Source organism: Pungitius pungitius, chromosome 3 (genome assembly GCF_949316345.1).
Source record: "Pungitius pungitius chromosome 3, fPunPun2.1, whole genome shotgun sequence".
Classification (NCBI taxonomy): domain Eukaryota; kingdom Metazoa; phylum Chordata; class Actinopteri; order Perciformes; family Gasterosteidae; genus Pungitius; species Pungitius pungitius.
This window is the reverse complement of record NC_084902.1, coordinates 21,182,111-21,197,672: the sequence shown is the minus strand read 5'-3', so window position 1 is coordinate 21,197,672 and position 15,562 is coordinate 21,182,111. Positions and strand designations below refer to the sequence as shown.

The 15,562-nt window shown below is 40.9% G+C and overlaps 1 protein-coding gene across 1 annotated transcript in view; it reads right to left on the bottom strand.

Annotated features, from left to right (window-relative positions):
• The window catches only part of fat3a (FAT atypical cadherin 3a), a 70,337-nt gene extending 59,536 nt beyond the window's left edge, over positions 1-10,801 (bottom strand). The window contains exons 1-7 of the mRNA XM_062561313.1: positions 10,458-10,801; positions 10,006-10,216; positions 8,841-8,909; positions 7,096-7,235; positions 3,581-3,856; positions 2,818-3,028; positions 4-2,732 (exon numbers count right to left, since the gene is read on the bottom strand). Of these exons, the coding sequence (XP_062417297.1) occupies positions 4-2,732; positions 2,818-3,028; positions 3,581-3,856; positions 7,096-7,235; positions 8,841-8,909; positions 10,006-10,216; positions 10,458-10,781 (3,960 nt within the window). The 5' untranslated portion in view covers positions 10,782-10,801. The remainder of the gene's footprint in view (positions 1-3; positions 2,733-2,817; positions 3,029-3,580; positions 3,857-7,095; positions 7,236-8,840; positions 8,910-10,005; positions 10,217-10,457) is intronic.
• Positions 10,802-15,562: the final 4,761 nt, after the last annotated feature.

Below are 15,562 nucleotides of genomic sequence, written 5' to 3'. Positions count from 1 at the left end.
TACTTGTATAACTTTGGTTCCCACAGCAGCATTCTCTTTTAACTCAGCCTCATACATATTTTGTCCAAACACTGGACTATACAAGTTGGCCCCCAACACCTTAATGTGAACCTGTGCAGTGCTGGTAAACACCCCATCAGACACTGAAACGTTGAGGCTGTAGACAAGATCCATTCTTTGCTTATAGTGGCTGGACACAACGAGGATTCCTGTATTATTGTCCATTAAAAAGTGAATTCTTTCATTTCCTGACAAGATGCTGTATTCCAACTTTTCAAAATCTGAGCTATCAGCATCTGAGGCCTGGACACATGTAACAAAGTGACCCTTTGGTGCTAACTCATTAACATATGCCTCATACAGCAGCTGATTGAAAACTGGTGGATTATCGTTCATGTCATTCACTACAATAATAACTGATACTTCACTACTCATTGGTGGGAAGCCATTATCAGTTGCCCTAACAATGAAGTCATACTTTTCGACAAGTTCATGGTCTAGCATTCGTGCGCTCAAGATTAACCCACTGCTACTATCTATGTGGAAGTAGTCTGTGCTGTTATGCCCATCTGAGAAGATCTGGTAGTGGACAACATTGTTCTTTTGTGAGTCTTTGTCGGTGGCAATAACTTGAAGTGCTGGAGTTCCAATCATGACTGTTTCAGACAAAACTACCCTGTATGACATTTTCTGGAATATTGGTTGGTTATCATTTACATCCTGGATTACCACTTCTACATCAACCTCAGCACGGGCACCAGTCAAATAGTCTGTGGCTCTGATAGTCAGGTGGTAAAATGCTGCTGCTTCATAGTCCAAGGAGTGGATGACACTTATAACTCCTGTATCAAAACCAATATCAAACTGAAGAGATGGGTCTCCATCAACTATAGTATAGATAATGTTTTGACCTTCAGGGCTAGTGGCATTGATGCCAAGGATTGGCGTGTGCACAGCCACATCCTCATTCACAGAGACTGAATAAAATGATTTGTCAAAGACAGGCATGGCTTTGTTGACTACCGTAATGGGGAATTTTATACTAGATGAAATAGGTGGATAACCACCATCTCTGGCATATATCTCCATCTGGTATTCCATGTTTGACAAGTCAGACTCAAAGGCCTTTTTAAGGCTAAGACTACCTGTCTGCTGGTTGATCTCAAAATGGCCATGGTCATCCTTGAGATAGTAAGATACCTCTCCATTAATCCCTTTGTCAGAGTCTACTGCCATGACTCTGAAAATTGGTGATCTTGGCTCAGCATCTACCTGAACAGCTGCATAATAAGGTAGTCCAACAAACACAGGGGCGTTATCATTTATATCCTCAACGTGGACTGTAACCATAACTCTGGCCACATGCAAAGGGTCATGCTCCCTTCTTGCTTCAACAACAAGTTCATAGAACTCGTGCTCTTCGCGGTCAAAGGGTACACCTGTGGTTTGAATCACACCAGAAGTTGGACTGATTTTGAAGCTTGTGCCAGCATTCAACAAGGTGTACTTCAATGGTTCATTGAGACGGTTTCCCACAGCATTGACCACAGCCACTTTTGTGATATTTGACACATTCTCTTGAATAGATGATGTGTAAAGGCTATTAGTAAAGCTAAGACCAGAGTCCAGAGCTTTCCTGACAATAATGGTCACCAGAGCTGTGCTGGAAAATTTCCCATCTGAAACTTTTACACTGAAGCGGAAACGTTCTTTGGAGAAGTTGTTGTGTTTGACTGTAATAACTCCATTGGAAGGTTCGATGGCAAAGTACTGAATTACTCCATCAGTAAGAGAGTATGTGAGCCCGATGGGTACGTCTTCATCTGGGTCCATGGCTGAAACCTGCAAAGCTTCGACTCCAAAATAGGTGGGGAGTAGCAGAATTGTTTCATAGGCATTCTGGGTAAAGCGAGGTGGTGAATCATTTGTGTCAATAACTTGTATTGTGACCTCCGTTGGACTCTCTGCCGTCAACTGTGGCTTACCGTTGTCTCTCACATGAACGTGGAAGCGGAAAATGGAAAATGTCTCATGGTCTAGATTAGCAATGGTTCTGATGGATCCAGTACCTGAGTCCACTGTGAAGAATATCTTTGCAGTCTCCTCAACAATCTGGTAGACTAAGAGAGCATTTTGGTTGCGGTCAGCATCTGTTGCCTTGATAACAAGAGGTGAGTCATCTGAGTTCAAGACCAAGCTGTTAACGGGTGATGCCTCACTGATGCTGCCATGATAGTGAAGCTGCTGAAAAACTGGTGGGTTATCATTCTCATCAACTACTTGTATCATCAGAGTAACATTAGAGGCCATGCCAGCCATGTTGGTTGCCTGGACTATCAAAATGTAAGATCTTGTAGACTCATAGTCTAAAGGCTTTTGGGTAGAGATCGCTCCACTGTACTGATTTAACTGGAAAACTCGATCTGTGTTGCCCTGCTTGATATCATAAGTAAGGGTGGACTGGCTGGCTGCACTGACTGTGGTAACAGAGGTCCCAATCACAGCTTTCTCTGTGATTTCAGCCTGGTATTCGGGCTGAGGGAACTTTGGGCCTGCATTGTCGGAGAGGGTGACGGCAATGCGCACTGTAGTGGTGGTGGACAGAGGAGGGGAGCCATTGTCAGTGACTCTCACAGTAAGAACATAATATCCTATGTTGGACAAGTCCAGTTCACGAGCAACAGTGACGATACCCAAAATTGGTTCAATATGGAATGTATTTCCAGTGTTTCCTGTTGAAAGATCAAAAACACATCAAAGTGGTAGTAAATATTTCTAGTAAACTATTTCAAGTATTAAGCTTTCAAAGGTGCCTACCCGCTTCAATGGAGTAATGTAGCTCTGCGTTCACGCCTTTGTCTTTGTCCAAGGCAGTCACCTGGACCACGGCTGATCCCACTGCTGCTGACTCATAGACTGAGCCTTCATACAATGCACGGGTAAAGATGGGTACATGGTCATTTATATCCTCCACTTCTATGAGCACACGAGCCAGGTTCTTTCTATATGGGAACTCTTGGTCCTTCACCTGTGGAGAAAAAGATTTTAAAAAAGTTTTAAAAGCGAATATAAAAGTAAAAAATGTCATGATCATCTAACCTCTAAATCAAAAATATCGCCAGTGATTTTCCAAAGTATTACAAACCCATACTCTCTCACTTTCTTTGCCACAAGTGATTGCCCAACCTTTGGAAAATTGAATACTCGTACTGGATAAACAGCTAAATATTAAATTACCCCATTTTCACTCCTAACTGGTTTGAAAACAACCTGAAATGTATTAGTCCTCTGTAATTCCCCTTACAATACAATCAAGTCTAAATCATGGCACACACAGGAAACTTGTTGTTGTTAGTCCGTGGGAAAAATGCAGGATAGTCTTGTTCTGTCTCTGTTGTTGATAGTCTCTGTTTTAATAATATGACTGGTTGTAATAATAAGACCATACTGACAAATTTACATTTGGTTGTATTTTCTATACTAAGAATGATATCAGCAAAAAGGTATTATCTGTGTTTTAGCCCAAAGAGATATCAAGCCCTGGATTCTGACATTGGTACAGACAGTGAAATAGACTTACAATGACAGTGAGGATGTGCTGAGCACAGGCCTCGTGGTCCAGTCTCTGTGCAGTGTAAATGGTGCCCAAGGTGGAGTGGATGTGGAACAGACGCATGCTTCTTGGGTCTATTGAGCTTTGCAGAGAATAAGTCAGCAAGTGATGCTCATCGCGGTCTGATGCCAGAACCTGGACCACCTCAGTGTCAGGTAGCGTGTCTTCAGATATAGTGACATCATAGGTTGGTTGAGAGAAGATGGGAGCGTTGTCATTGTTGTCCATAACAGTGATGTGAACCTAGTAAAAGAAGGGTAATATAGGGACATATAGGAACGGAAGAGAAAGATTAAAGAAGACATCCTTGACTGAGTTGTATAAACCTGCTCTTAATAAAAGTTTGTCAAGAAGAATAACTAATTTTCCGTCTTATCATTGCGAGTATTTGTAATATACAGTAGATGTTTCCTTATCAAGCAGAGAACATGTGTAGCATTATTCCTACAAAAAACATTTGCTTTTTCTCATAATTTGTATGTGAACTTAATGTGGTTGTTGCATATTTTCTGAATTACAACCCTGGACAGACAGGTGGAGGGGCATGTGTATTTCTGTTGTCGTTTCATACATGGGCCAACTTTGACATATGAATCAAAAATGTTAAGAAATAGGTCTGTGATAGTCTGGCAATATTCAGGATGAAACCTGAATTCTCCCAATGATAAATGGGAAATGGTCTTGTACTTGTATTGCACTTTTTTAGTCTTCCCACCACTCACAGCAATTTAACACTACACATCATCATTCACAATCTCAGCAGGAATCGGCTTCAGGCCCCTCCCAACACGCTGCATGTGTTGCAGCATGTTTCTGCTTGGTGAGGCACAGATGACCTGGCATTGAAGCCTAGCTTGAGTCATGAAAGCATAGGAGGAGAGGCAGAGACAGACAAGTAGGTGGACAGTAGAGACAGATAGGCAGAAAATGTGACAATAGGATTAATTTGGTTAAGCCCTAAGAGGAAAAAATAGAATGTAGTTAATAAGAAAATAGATAGAAAAACATAAACAGTAGATTTATCAAAGGCCACCTTTTATCATTACTGAACTATATTAAGCATTTAGTGAGGTTTTACCTGCTCCATCTTATCGTAAAAACCGACATATTTCACCTGCTGATATGTTCTGGCTGAATGGGATTTACAACAACAAAAAATAGCACATGCTTGGCAAGGTGATTAGGGTTTTTACTCTTAAAAAGGGCTTTTGCACTGTATACAAAAAGTATTTTTTCAAGGGGTTACAATATGTGGCTGTCCAGTGTGAAGAAATCAAATACAAGATAGCTAATAAGAAATGTTTTGTAGGTATCACATTAAGGCAAATGTATTCGTACTGGTATCATAATTCATTAAATGATATACCATTCCCTAACCCCGAACTAAGTATTACCCCGTGAATCTACATTGGAGTCCACCATTGAGATTTCCTCACCATCGCCATCTGGTAACATGGCTGAACGAAAACTTGATGGGAAAGAAGATGGGAAGACCCAGTAGATTACATTCATTGTTGACTAAAAAAACAACTGGAAAACACTCTTTCAATGAAGGTTGACGCACTTTAAAACGGAAGTTCAACAATGGATCTATATCGGCTTACTCAACTTTTCCAACCGAGCATCACCGCTTTTGGTCCCACACTGAGCCAAAACCGAAAAAGAGCTAACTTCCAACAGAAATATCCTCATCACGAACAAATATATGAATGCTTCACACCGTTCGAAACATTAGAGTCCTACAATCTCCACTTGTCCGTTTGAAAGAAGAAGTATTAGTATTAGTATTTTAAAAAGCAGTTTGTATTTTAACAAAACAGCTTCATTCTGTGGTTTAGGGTTAAGGTACAGATAGTCATTGAGGCTTTTATTTTGAAAGAATTGAATTGGACTTGGTAAATTCAAACACTAAAGACAGGTAAAACAATATAAAATAAAATTATAACAAATACAATCGCAAACAAGTTGTAAAGATAGGGCACCATATAATATGGCTGCAAGTAAAATATCAAAAAAAACATTCAAGTGGATAGGGTAATATGTAGTCATTTAGAAAGACACATTTTATAGAGCTCATATATTAGAATTCCATGAATTCAAAACAAAGAAGGTGTTGGTTTAGAGGCAATGTTTGGTTAATAGTAGTGTGAAATTAAATCATTGACATCAATAGAATTATTAATAATCATTGAGATAATTCACAATATAAATGAATAACGGGGCACCACCTTAAAAAGGGACTATAAATCAAGACTAATAATTGATATTCACTCCTTAAGAGAAAGGTATTGAAGGTTTGAGTTTGTACACTGGCTATGTTTCCAGCCAGCATTACAGTACACATATGCACAGAGAAATCCTCCTTAAGGTTTAGGGTCCTAAAAGTAGAGTACAGGGGTCCGTTTCAAGTGGGTTTAGTGGAAAGTCAGAGTTTGTTAACCCTGAGATGAGGGAAACTCTGGGTTGTCTGTTTCAGATAGGAATTTTGGGTTTTCATGAGCTGCATGCCAAAATCATCAGTATTAAAACAATAAAAGACCAGAAATATTTCAGTTGGTGTGCAATTAATATGTGTGGCGGCGGGCGTGGTTTCGGCCCGGCTGCAGGGGGGAGAGAGGGGGAGTGGCTCGGGGAACAGTGCCAGGTGGAAACTAATAATAATCAGCTGTCGGTGATTGTGTGGGTGTGTGTGTGTGTGTGCTCTCCCGCATTTAAGCAGTAAGGCGGGGGCGAGCGAGGAGGAGGAAATGACGAGCGAGCCGGACGCCGGCGCAGTTTTCCCAAAAATGACTGAATAAAAACATTATTCTACCTGACCAAGGCCTCGAGTCGCTTTGTTCGGAGCCCGAACGACCCACGTCACGTACAATATGAAAGTTTAATTTTTATCATTACATTATGGAAAATAATGAACTTTTATCACAATATGCTATTTTTTTTAGAAGGACCTGTATATGTGTGTGTGTGGATGTAGTCCAAATTAAAAAACAGCCATGAATCCAGGATTAATAAAAGGTTTCATTTAAAAAAGAGGTGGCCTAGGTTGGCCTAAGACTGTGCCAACTACACCATGCTTACGTAGACACGGAATTTGACTGTTTTACATACAAGTATGAGAACATAACTTAAACATATAAAACAACAGTGGAATTGAGTGCAAATGAAGGTTCAACATAATGAGTTAATTGTTCCTTAGGGAGATGGCCGGTGTTAGAGTCTAGAGCTGATCCTAACAGAAATAGGGCATAAGTAGGGTGAACCTGAATAAGTGGCCAGACTGTCACGGGGCTGACATGTAGACAAAAGCCACCATACACATGCACATTCACAGATACAGGCAGTTGGACAATTTCTTGGTATTATCTCATATCCCACACTAATATTATTTTAAACTTCCTAGTACAACCTTTCTCGTAACATAAAAATCTATTTCATATTCTTTGCCCAGATCAAATAATTGAAACTAAGAAAACAAAGGTTACCTGTGTGTATGCAGTGTTAGTTCCATCGGTAGCCTGCACTGTCAGGTTGTAGAAGCAGCGCTGCTCGGCATCCAGAAGCTTGGCGATGACGATGGTGCCGACGGCCTTTTCGACGTCAAACGTGCTGTCGCTGTTCCCACCTGCTCAACAAGAGCACAAACTCTCAATAAACATAATTTTATGATGAATATATGCAAATCCACAAACCCCAAAGTTGTATTTATTGACCAATGGTTTTCATTCAAGTGCAACTATCTGCTGAGGCTTGCCTGATCATTTGCAAAGCACTTCAACAGCAGTAAATCTGACTGAGCAGCAGATGACTGCATCATTGTTCATTTGCTCTACATTAATATTATTTGGCGTGTGTCATGGTATAAATGAGGGAGAGACAGCTGCTTTGAAAGGACTGTCTGCAAGAGTATGGGGAGCTGTCTGTGTGTGTGTGTGCGCCGTCGGACATGGCCCTTTGTGTCCTTGAGTGTCTGCTTGTCGAGCCCATTTGAAGATGCGCAGAGCCTCTAAGTTCAGAAATCTTTGATTGTAGTAGTCTGCACATATCGATTCAATGTCCACAGGATTGGGGTTCAATAGCATCTACTAGTCTGAGAGACAGTGAGATCCTCCTTGTGGCAGTGTCAAACAATGGTCAGTCAGTGGCAATCGCCAGTAAATGGCATGTCCGGGGCAGGAGTCACAATGGCGAGCTGTTTGCTTGTACGACAAGTCAGCTGCTGTAAATCAGTTTTTTTATTTTAGTTGAGACACCCTACCCCCCACCCCTGTTTTAATAGAGCAGTGGTGTCAAACTAACTGTAGGTTTCGGCCAGATACTTGCCACTTTGATTGGGGTTGGCGGGGTGAAGGGGCATTTGAACACACGGTCTATACCCTAGTGTCCGGCGACAAAAGCTGCCTCACTGTCAGAGAGTCTGAACAATACAAAACTTTTCATTCACTTATTTTCATTTTGAATGTATTGTTGTACTTTTCAAGACCCAAACACAAACTCTAAGGTTACAACTTTTTTCAAATGACCGCAACTGTAGGCCTGGAGTTGACTCTAGCTCCTCTATCTCCTTTCATCAAAGACAGCAGACCGTGTGATATTTGTGTGTATATATTTCAACCTGATTCTGAAAAGTGCTGCATGAAGGCAGGCATTAATTACATAGTGATCACAAGTGTGTGTAAAGGTGCTGATACAACTCATTAGACAGAGCGGCGTTTAACAACTGGTGGAATGTAATTTAAATGCAGAGTCGGAAATGCAATGTCATCTTTGATTTCTGCCAGTAACTGTAATATTCTGTACAAACCGCAAAATACATAACTGGGTGCATCCCCTCCCATCTCTTTATGGCAAACTCACACTTTCCCCTTGACCGTCCCATGAAGGAATATGCATTGCGACAGGCAGTCTGTGGTTTCACTCCAGTGTGGTTTGTTTGTGCATACCTCGCCATGCTTTTACGCACACATTGCAAAATAAATGCGCCTGAAGTGGGCGCAAAAGCATTAGTACATAAGGCCCTGAGAGTGGATACACACTAATATAGACAAACTTGTTGTCTCAGGCTGAGACTTGTGGTTGATTTCACTCTGCTAACTGCATCCAGCAAACAAAACACCGGAATATGTCAGCACAGTGGAGCCTGATGAGCATCAAAGAAAATGGAAGGATAGAGTAAAGGAAGTGCAAGGAAGACAGCTAACAGGGGTAGTGGAAGTTGGAAACAAGATACCTTCCGAGGAACAGTTCCTGCCACAAGAACTCTGCAGTATATAGAACATCTCACGGAAAGACCTGGGACCTTTCAGGCATGAAGCATTGAGGAGAGAGAGGAAAGAAAAGGAGACATGAAGGACCAAAGGCTTTGGTAAGGAAGGAGAATGCCGTAGTAAGCAAAGTAGGAGAGGAGATAGACAAACGAGACAAGACGGGGACAGCAAGCGTCTAATTTCAGCTCTGATGAGCTGAAATTCTGTCAAAATATTGGTACATAACTTACTGAAAAACAACCATGTAATATTCATGTTACTAACATTGTCATATTAGCAGGTTGGAAGTTGGAAGTCATTAAAAACAATATATATGTAAAATGTGCTATATTCTCAATCAAATAATGAAGCACAGTCAGTCTTTACTTACTTACCTTCACTTGACAACATATAAATATTCACTTGTCACATGCACCGTGTGTTTTCAAAACTGAACAAACGATTCAGTGAATGAAGGCTGATGTGTTAAAGTGTAATTCATGTGTTAAACAAACTCGATGACAGCAAAAGGAAAGCACATTGTGGAGACTAGTTGATCTAGAATGGGCTGATTTAAGCCCACAGTTCATGCATCACAGCTGGGGAACTGTCACTGTACATATAGTATTGAATGGGGTTACAAACTAATGAAATAAGAGCTCATTTAACTCAATTAGTGCTCATTATTAGAAATATGAAAAAATGTTCAACACACCCAAATAGTCGTCATACATATTATGTAAAAAAAATCATCTAAGGGATTTAAGTGCTCAACTTTATAGTGGAATATAGTCTCAATGGTCTTGTTAGAGCTAGCCCTAAGCACATACATTACGGAATAATGAAAATAATCAATAATTAATAATAATATATAATAAAGTGACTTTGACCAAAAGCCCACAGGGAACATGAAGATGCTTTTGGCTAGAACACTTTTTATCCTGAAGTCAATTCATTAAAAGTTCTGTCAACTTTTGTCACCACCTTTCCTTCACGGCATACTGACCCTACAGCTGTGGAAGCGATGATTTGGATGGGCTGAGCCAAACAGATCATGCAAGAAGGCCACTGTGTCTGAGCCACAGCTCAAAAAAACACCAACACACTCAACCTCCATCTAAAGTGACCAAGGACAGGGAGAGATTTTACCTGTAATGTCAAACCATAATGGGGCGGAGCTCTGCTGCAGGGTCACCAAACCCACTATCTCTGCCACCTTGTCATTCTCCATTATGGTGAAATTGTAGAATGGCTCATCAAAGAGTACTGGGACAGTTGAGGGAGGAGGTCGACGAATCCACTCAATGTGCAGGCGAGCTGTGGAGGATTTCTGAGGACGCCCGTTGTCTGTCGCTTTGATCTGAAGAGCACAGATATTTGATTGTAAAGTAGAGGCTCTGTGAAGTCAGCCCCACTAAAATTGTTTGTTGCTTGTAAACCAGAAGATATGTGAACATTTATTAGACAACTTCACCCTCACTGTCTGCCTCACTAGACATGAGGTTCCAAACCAGGGGTCTGCAACCTTTATATACAGTATATCCATATATTAGTGCTGTCAGTTAACAACGTTAAACAATCGGCAATGAAGGTATGCATACAGTCAGAATGTCGTAGCTCCCTGCATTGAAGGCCTTGCGTGAAGATACAACTGCCGTTTTGGGGTCGATGAAGAACTTCCCCTCTTCGTTTCCGTCCACGATGCTGTAGGAGAGCTCGCTGTTGGGCCCTTCGTCACGGTCATAGGCGAACACCCGATAGATGGGCTCGCCCTTCTTTCTCCGCTCTCTCTCTGGAAGTTTGACCTGGTAGACCTTCTCAGGAAATATGGGCTTGTTGTCGTTTTCATCCAGGACTTGAACCATCACCCACACTGTACTCTGCCTTGGACTAGGACCACCATCCGACACCAGTACCTGGTGCATTGAGGAACTCAGATCAGGAGACGAAGGGCCAAGTTGAACAAATCAAGCAGTTTGGTATTTTAGAGGTTTAAATAATGGTGCTTCTGGAAGTATAACATAGTAAATCTTTTTGCCTTTTGACAATCCAAAAGTAATCCAAAAAAAGGTAATTCATGACATCTCCTAAAATTGCATGTATAACAATTTTGTCAAAATCATCATGCAGTCTCAGTTTGCATCACATTCACAACACAGCAGCAGTTCATATCCCCTAGGCTCATGGTTGGCTTCATTTGATTTGTCATTTTAGACAATGCCAAATATGAGGAACTTCAGTGATTGTGAAGAAAGGGTTATCCCTAAAATGGCTTGTCTTCATGCCATGTCAGTTAAGTAATAGTATATGTCGTTGTTTTGTCAAGTCCCTGCCTAATCTTTTATTCCCTACCCCTTCTCACTTTGTTAGTTGGAGTGATTTTGAGTTTTTTGGATTTTGAGTTGGCTTTTAAAGTTGGACTAATAAAGTATTTTTTGTTTCCTCAACTCTGCACCTGAGTCCTCCCTCCTTGCCCTCACACCCGCTTGTTGTGACACCTTGAACACTGAAATTGATTAGTTTAAAACATTTATTTTTTTGATTAACACACAATACCACCTTGATTCAACCGTTTTACATCAAATAAAGAAAAACATCAGCTATGGTAGAAAAGATAATAAGCCATATGACGCTTAGGCATAAATTCAGTCAGGAAGACATGCTGAACAAGCCTGTGCATTTTTCAGGTTGCCTCCTCTCTTCCTTTGGTGATGTTGGAGGGTGGGCTCATTTAGTGATAGCCAACCAAACGCAGGCACCATTTCCGTAAACCAATCGCATCGGTGCTGTCAAATCTTTTTTTCATCTTGCTGCTGCTGTTCGTTGTCATTTCAGCGTGCACCAGATGCAAACCCTCCACACAGTTGCCCAAGTAGGCAGCGGACTCGGCCGTATTGCGGCTCGATGCGGCCAGATGTGAGCCAAGTTTGACGTATTTAATTTTTGACATTTCTGGCTCGGATACAGCTCTTACAGACTTTGCCCTGTTCTGGCTCAGATATGGCCACCGGGTTTACCGCAAACCAGCACATGGGCACCAGGTTTATTGCCAACAAGCACTAACACCGGTTCTGACTCGTTGATGGCTACCAAACCTGGGCCAAACCCAGCATTATAGAATAGGGCCTATTCTGGTTGAGATATGACAGCCGGTGTTATCGGCAATCAGTACTGGAACAGGTTCTGGCCGATTGCTGCCGAACCTGGCATTATAGAAACGGGCCTATTCAGACTAAGACGTGTTGAGAGAAAAAATATTGATTGTCTGTTGGTTTGCTAAAGAAACTAGAAAATGCATTTCCTGCTGAAAATGCGTTGGAATGCAGAAAGATGAAATTAATTTCAAAAAGTACAGAAATGAAACAAGCTGAAATGATTCTAAACATTGCTGAAAGAATAGAAAAAGCTGAAATACATTTAAAAATTGCTAAAAATACAGAAATGAGAAGAGCTGAAATGAACTTGAAACAAATGCAAAAAAACAGAAATGGGAGAAGCTTCTCAGGGCAGCGGTCAGCCGGACTCGCGGGTCAAAAAGAGACAAAATAAATCACTCTTGGGGCTGGTATTCAAACCTGAGTGTGTGGTTTCATAAACCGAATCCACCAACACTAGGCTATTGTCGAGGTGCAAAAGACCTGCAAAAGGTAAATGAAATGTAGGATCAGCTTCGTTCAGTCAAGGCAAAGGACGACAGCTAATCACACCTCTTTTGCTCCATCAAGAAATATTAACCTTTTAACTACACACACTGGATGACCACGTGGCTGTCTTCCTGAAGAGAGCTTTGCTTAATGAATTAATAATTTTAGTCAAATCTGTAGACCTGGGTTTTGTTATCAACCTGAAGACTCCACCGAACGCATGAGTGTAGTTTTTATGTCTCTGTGTTTTTAAACAAAAAGTATACCTTCTGTGTTTTTTATTTTTTAAATGTCGGCAGATTTGTATTGAAGCTCATGGGGCTCGGGCCAGACTTTGTCTCACTATCGGGCTCCTTATACAAAAAGTAAATAACTTTGAGATTCCATACTCTATGAATCTGACCAGCACAAGCACGGCATTGTTTTTCTTTAGAAATGAAGCCCGAAAAGTTAATATATTGTGGCCGTGAAAGCAAAAGTTCCTCTTTTTTTTTGCATTCCAACAATAAAGATTAGAACAATACTTGGAATGCATCAATGCATTCCAACAAATAGACAGCGTATTTGTGAGTACAGTGTGCACTGTTCTCGAATCTAAGATGACTGTGGATGGCAGCCTAATTCTTTAACTCCACAAGCTTTCAAAGAGTATCTAGCCCGCTAGCGCTAATGCTTCAAGGGTTCCATTCACAGTCTGTCTGGCCAGACACAAGCCCACCTGTTTACCTTGCCAGGATCTTTTCGTCCGGTTAGCAGGCCTGGGTTGGTCTGTGCTAGCCATCGCTGCACCAGTTTGACCGCCAGAAGGTCGTCAGGCTGGAAGCAATACAAGCTATTAGCCTGTTAGCCTGAGGACCCTGTGGCTCATCTCAATCTTGCCTTATTGTAAAAACAAATGCATTGTCGCTGCACAACTCAAAGCCACCCTATCTCCAAAGATCTGTTCCAGCAATTTTAATCTGGTATTGTAAACTAGCTCCATAAATGTTTTAGAAAGGCCACCACTTTGGTCTTCTTCCTCCACCAATGTACCATGTATCATACCAAAGTATTTGCGTGCATTTGGACAGCCCGACAAAGAAATACCATTCAAATATGTGATTAATGTGTGATATGAATGCAGAAGTATCCAAAGTTGATCCCAGAAACAAAACCGCCGCAAGCTGCAGTTTGATCGCAGAGTTTGAGGCGGTAGTTGAAGATGGAGAGCTTTATGCATTGGAAGGAAAACAAACAGCAAAGGAATGAGTGGCAAACGAGCCACGCTAAATGCTGGGGTAAAGAGCTGCTAGGCTACCACGCGCTGTACACGGTCTAAAGAGCACCACCGCTGTGGCTATAACAGACAGTGGTTGGCAAAGTAAGAATGAGATGGTATGCAACACTACTGATGTATTCACCATTTATGTTTTGTAAATTCCAAGATCTCTTATCTCTTTCTTGTATCTGTTTCTACCAGGCTATAACCTCTGGATTGCAGCCTGTTATCCTGGAGGAATTTAGTAAACCCAGCCAAGTAACCATGGCGATTCATTCTCTGCAGCTAGCCATGTAGTACTTGTCACCATTGTTGTCAAGAGTTTGATTTGAAACCCTACTTATTTTTCATGTCAAACTATATTTTGCGGACCGCAAGAAGACCCGGCAGATAATAATAACACTCTCGCTAATGAAAACCTGGACAGTGTGCTTTTCTTCAGACTTTATTGCCGAAAACCAGGCTACTGTTGCCCGTAGCCTACGCCGAACAAAAACCACACAATCGCTCTCCCAAAACAACAACAACTTCCGCGTCTTCTCCTTAACCCACCCCAAACATCACCACAACACATCCCCATAGGTGACACTAGGATGAGTGACATAACATTGTGAGCTCTTCACTGAACTTCCAAAACTCTGTAAAGTGCAACCCCGCTCTAGAACGTGAAAACAACAGTCCGTTACAATATATTGACATTACAACGAAATAAACAGATTTCTCTGACTCTCCCTTTAGTGCTCCTAATGGCATTTGAAAAATCCTATCCAATTTAACTAAGACAATTAGTCAAATATGAATCAATGTTCTGTTACTTGGTAATTTGGTCGTTTGTTGTATTCAAATATTAGAAGTAATGTTGTATTCAAATATTAGAACTAATTTTTTCCAATCAAGTTACTATGGTGTGTAATAAACAGATAAACAAATGCAATAGTCACCTGGACAACATGAAAAAAACACTTTCCGTAGTAAAGAGTAAGGGTAAGGTTCTTGGGTCTAATGCAGAATGTCACAGACCATGCACATCATGAAGACAATCCCTCATTGCATTAGTAGGTTTTTGAGTGATTGTAGTTTGGGTTTGAGGGATTTTGGTCCAACTGAGAGAAGCACTATTTGAACAAACCCAAAAGGTGTTCTTCAGTGGCTGAAGGTAATAGGCACATGGGATGTGGCAGATTTGTCTGGCAATTTATCACCAGTGTTCCATCCAAATGGTAGTAGTTGTGGATTCAAGGTGCAGTGAGTAAGGAGCGGCGGCACAGTCTTCGGCAATCACTGTCAGGATCCCCATGGAGGTGTCAATTTCTATGGTAGAACACACAAGTTATATTTGTGCCTCACAGAAAAACTAACAAACAAAAACCAAAAAAAAAACACCAGATAGATTTAGATATTAGATATTAAGTAAGAGAAGATGCTTCTTCCGAGTGAGTAGAGAAAGACAGTAGATACTAAATGGCCGCAAAATGAAGTATAGCAGCACTGATTGGAAGACTAGAAAATGCATTTCCTGCTGAAAATGCATTGGAATGCCAAAAGCTGAAACGAATTACAGAAAATTGCTGAAAGTAGAGAAATAGGAAAAGCTGAAAATAAAAAAATGTATTTTTGTAGTAATATAAGTAGTAGTACTAGTTATATTTGTAATTGTGGTACTAGTGGTAGTAACAGTAGAAGATTTTAGTTCTAGTTTAATAGCAGTAGAAAAACTAAAAGTTTTAGTAGTGCTAGTATATCAGTATATCAGCTGTAGTACTAATACTTTTAGTCATGGTTGTATTTGTAGTAACATCAGTAA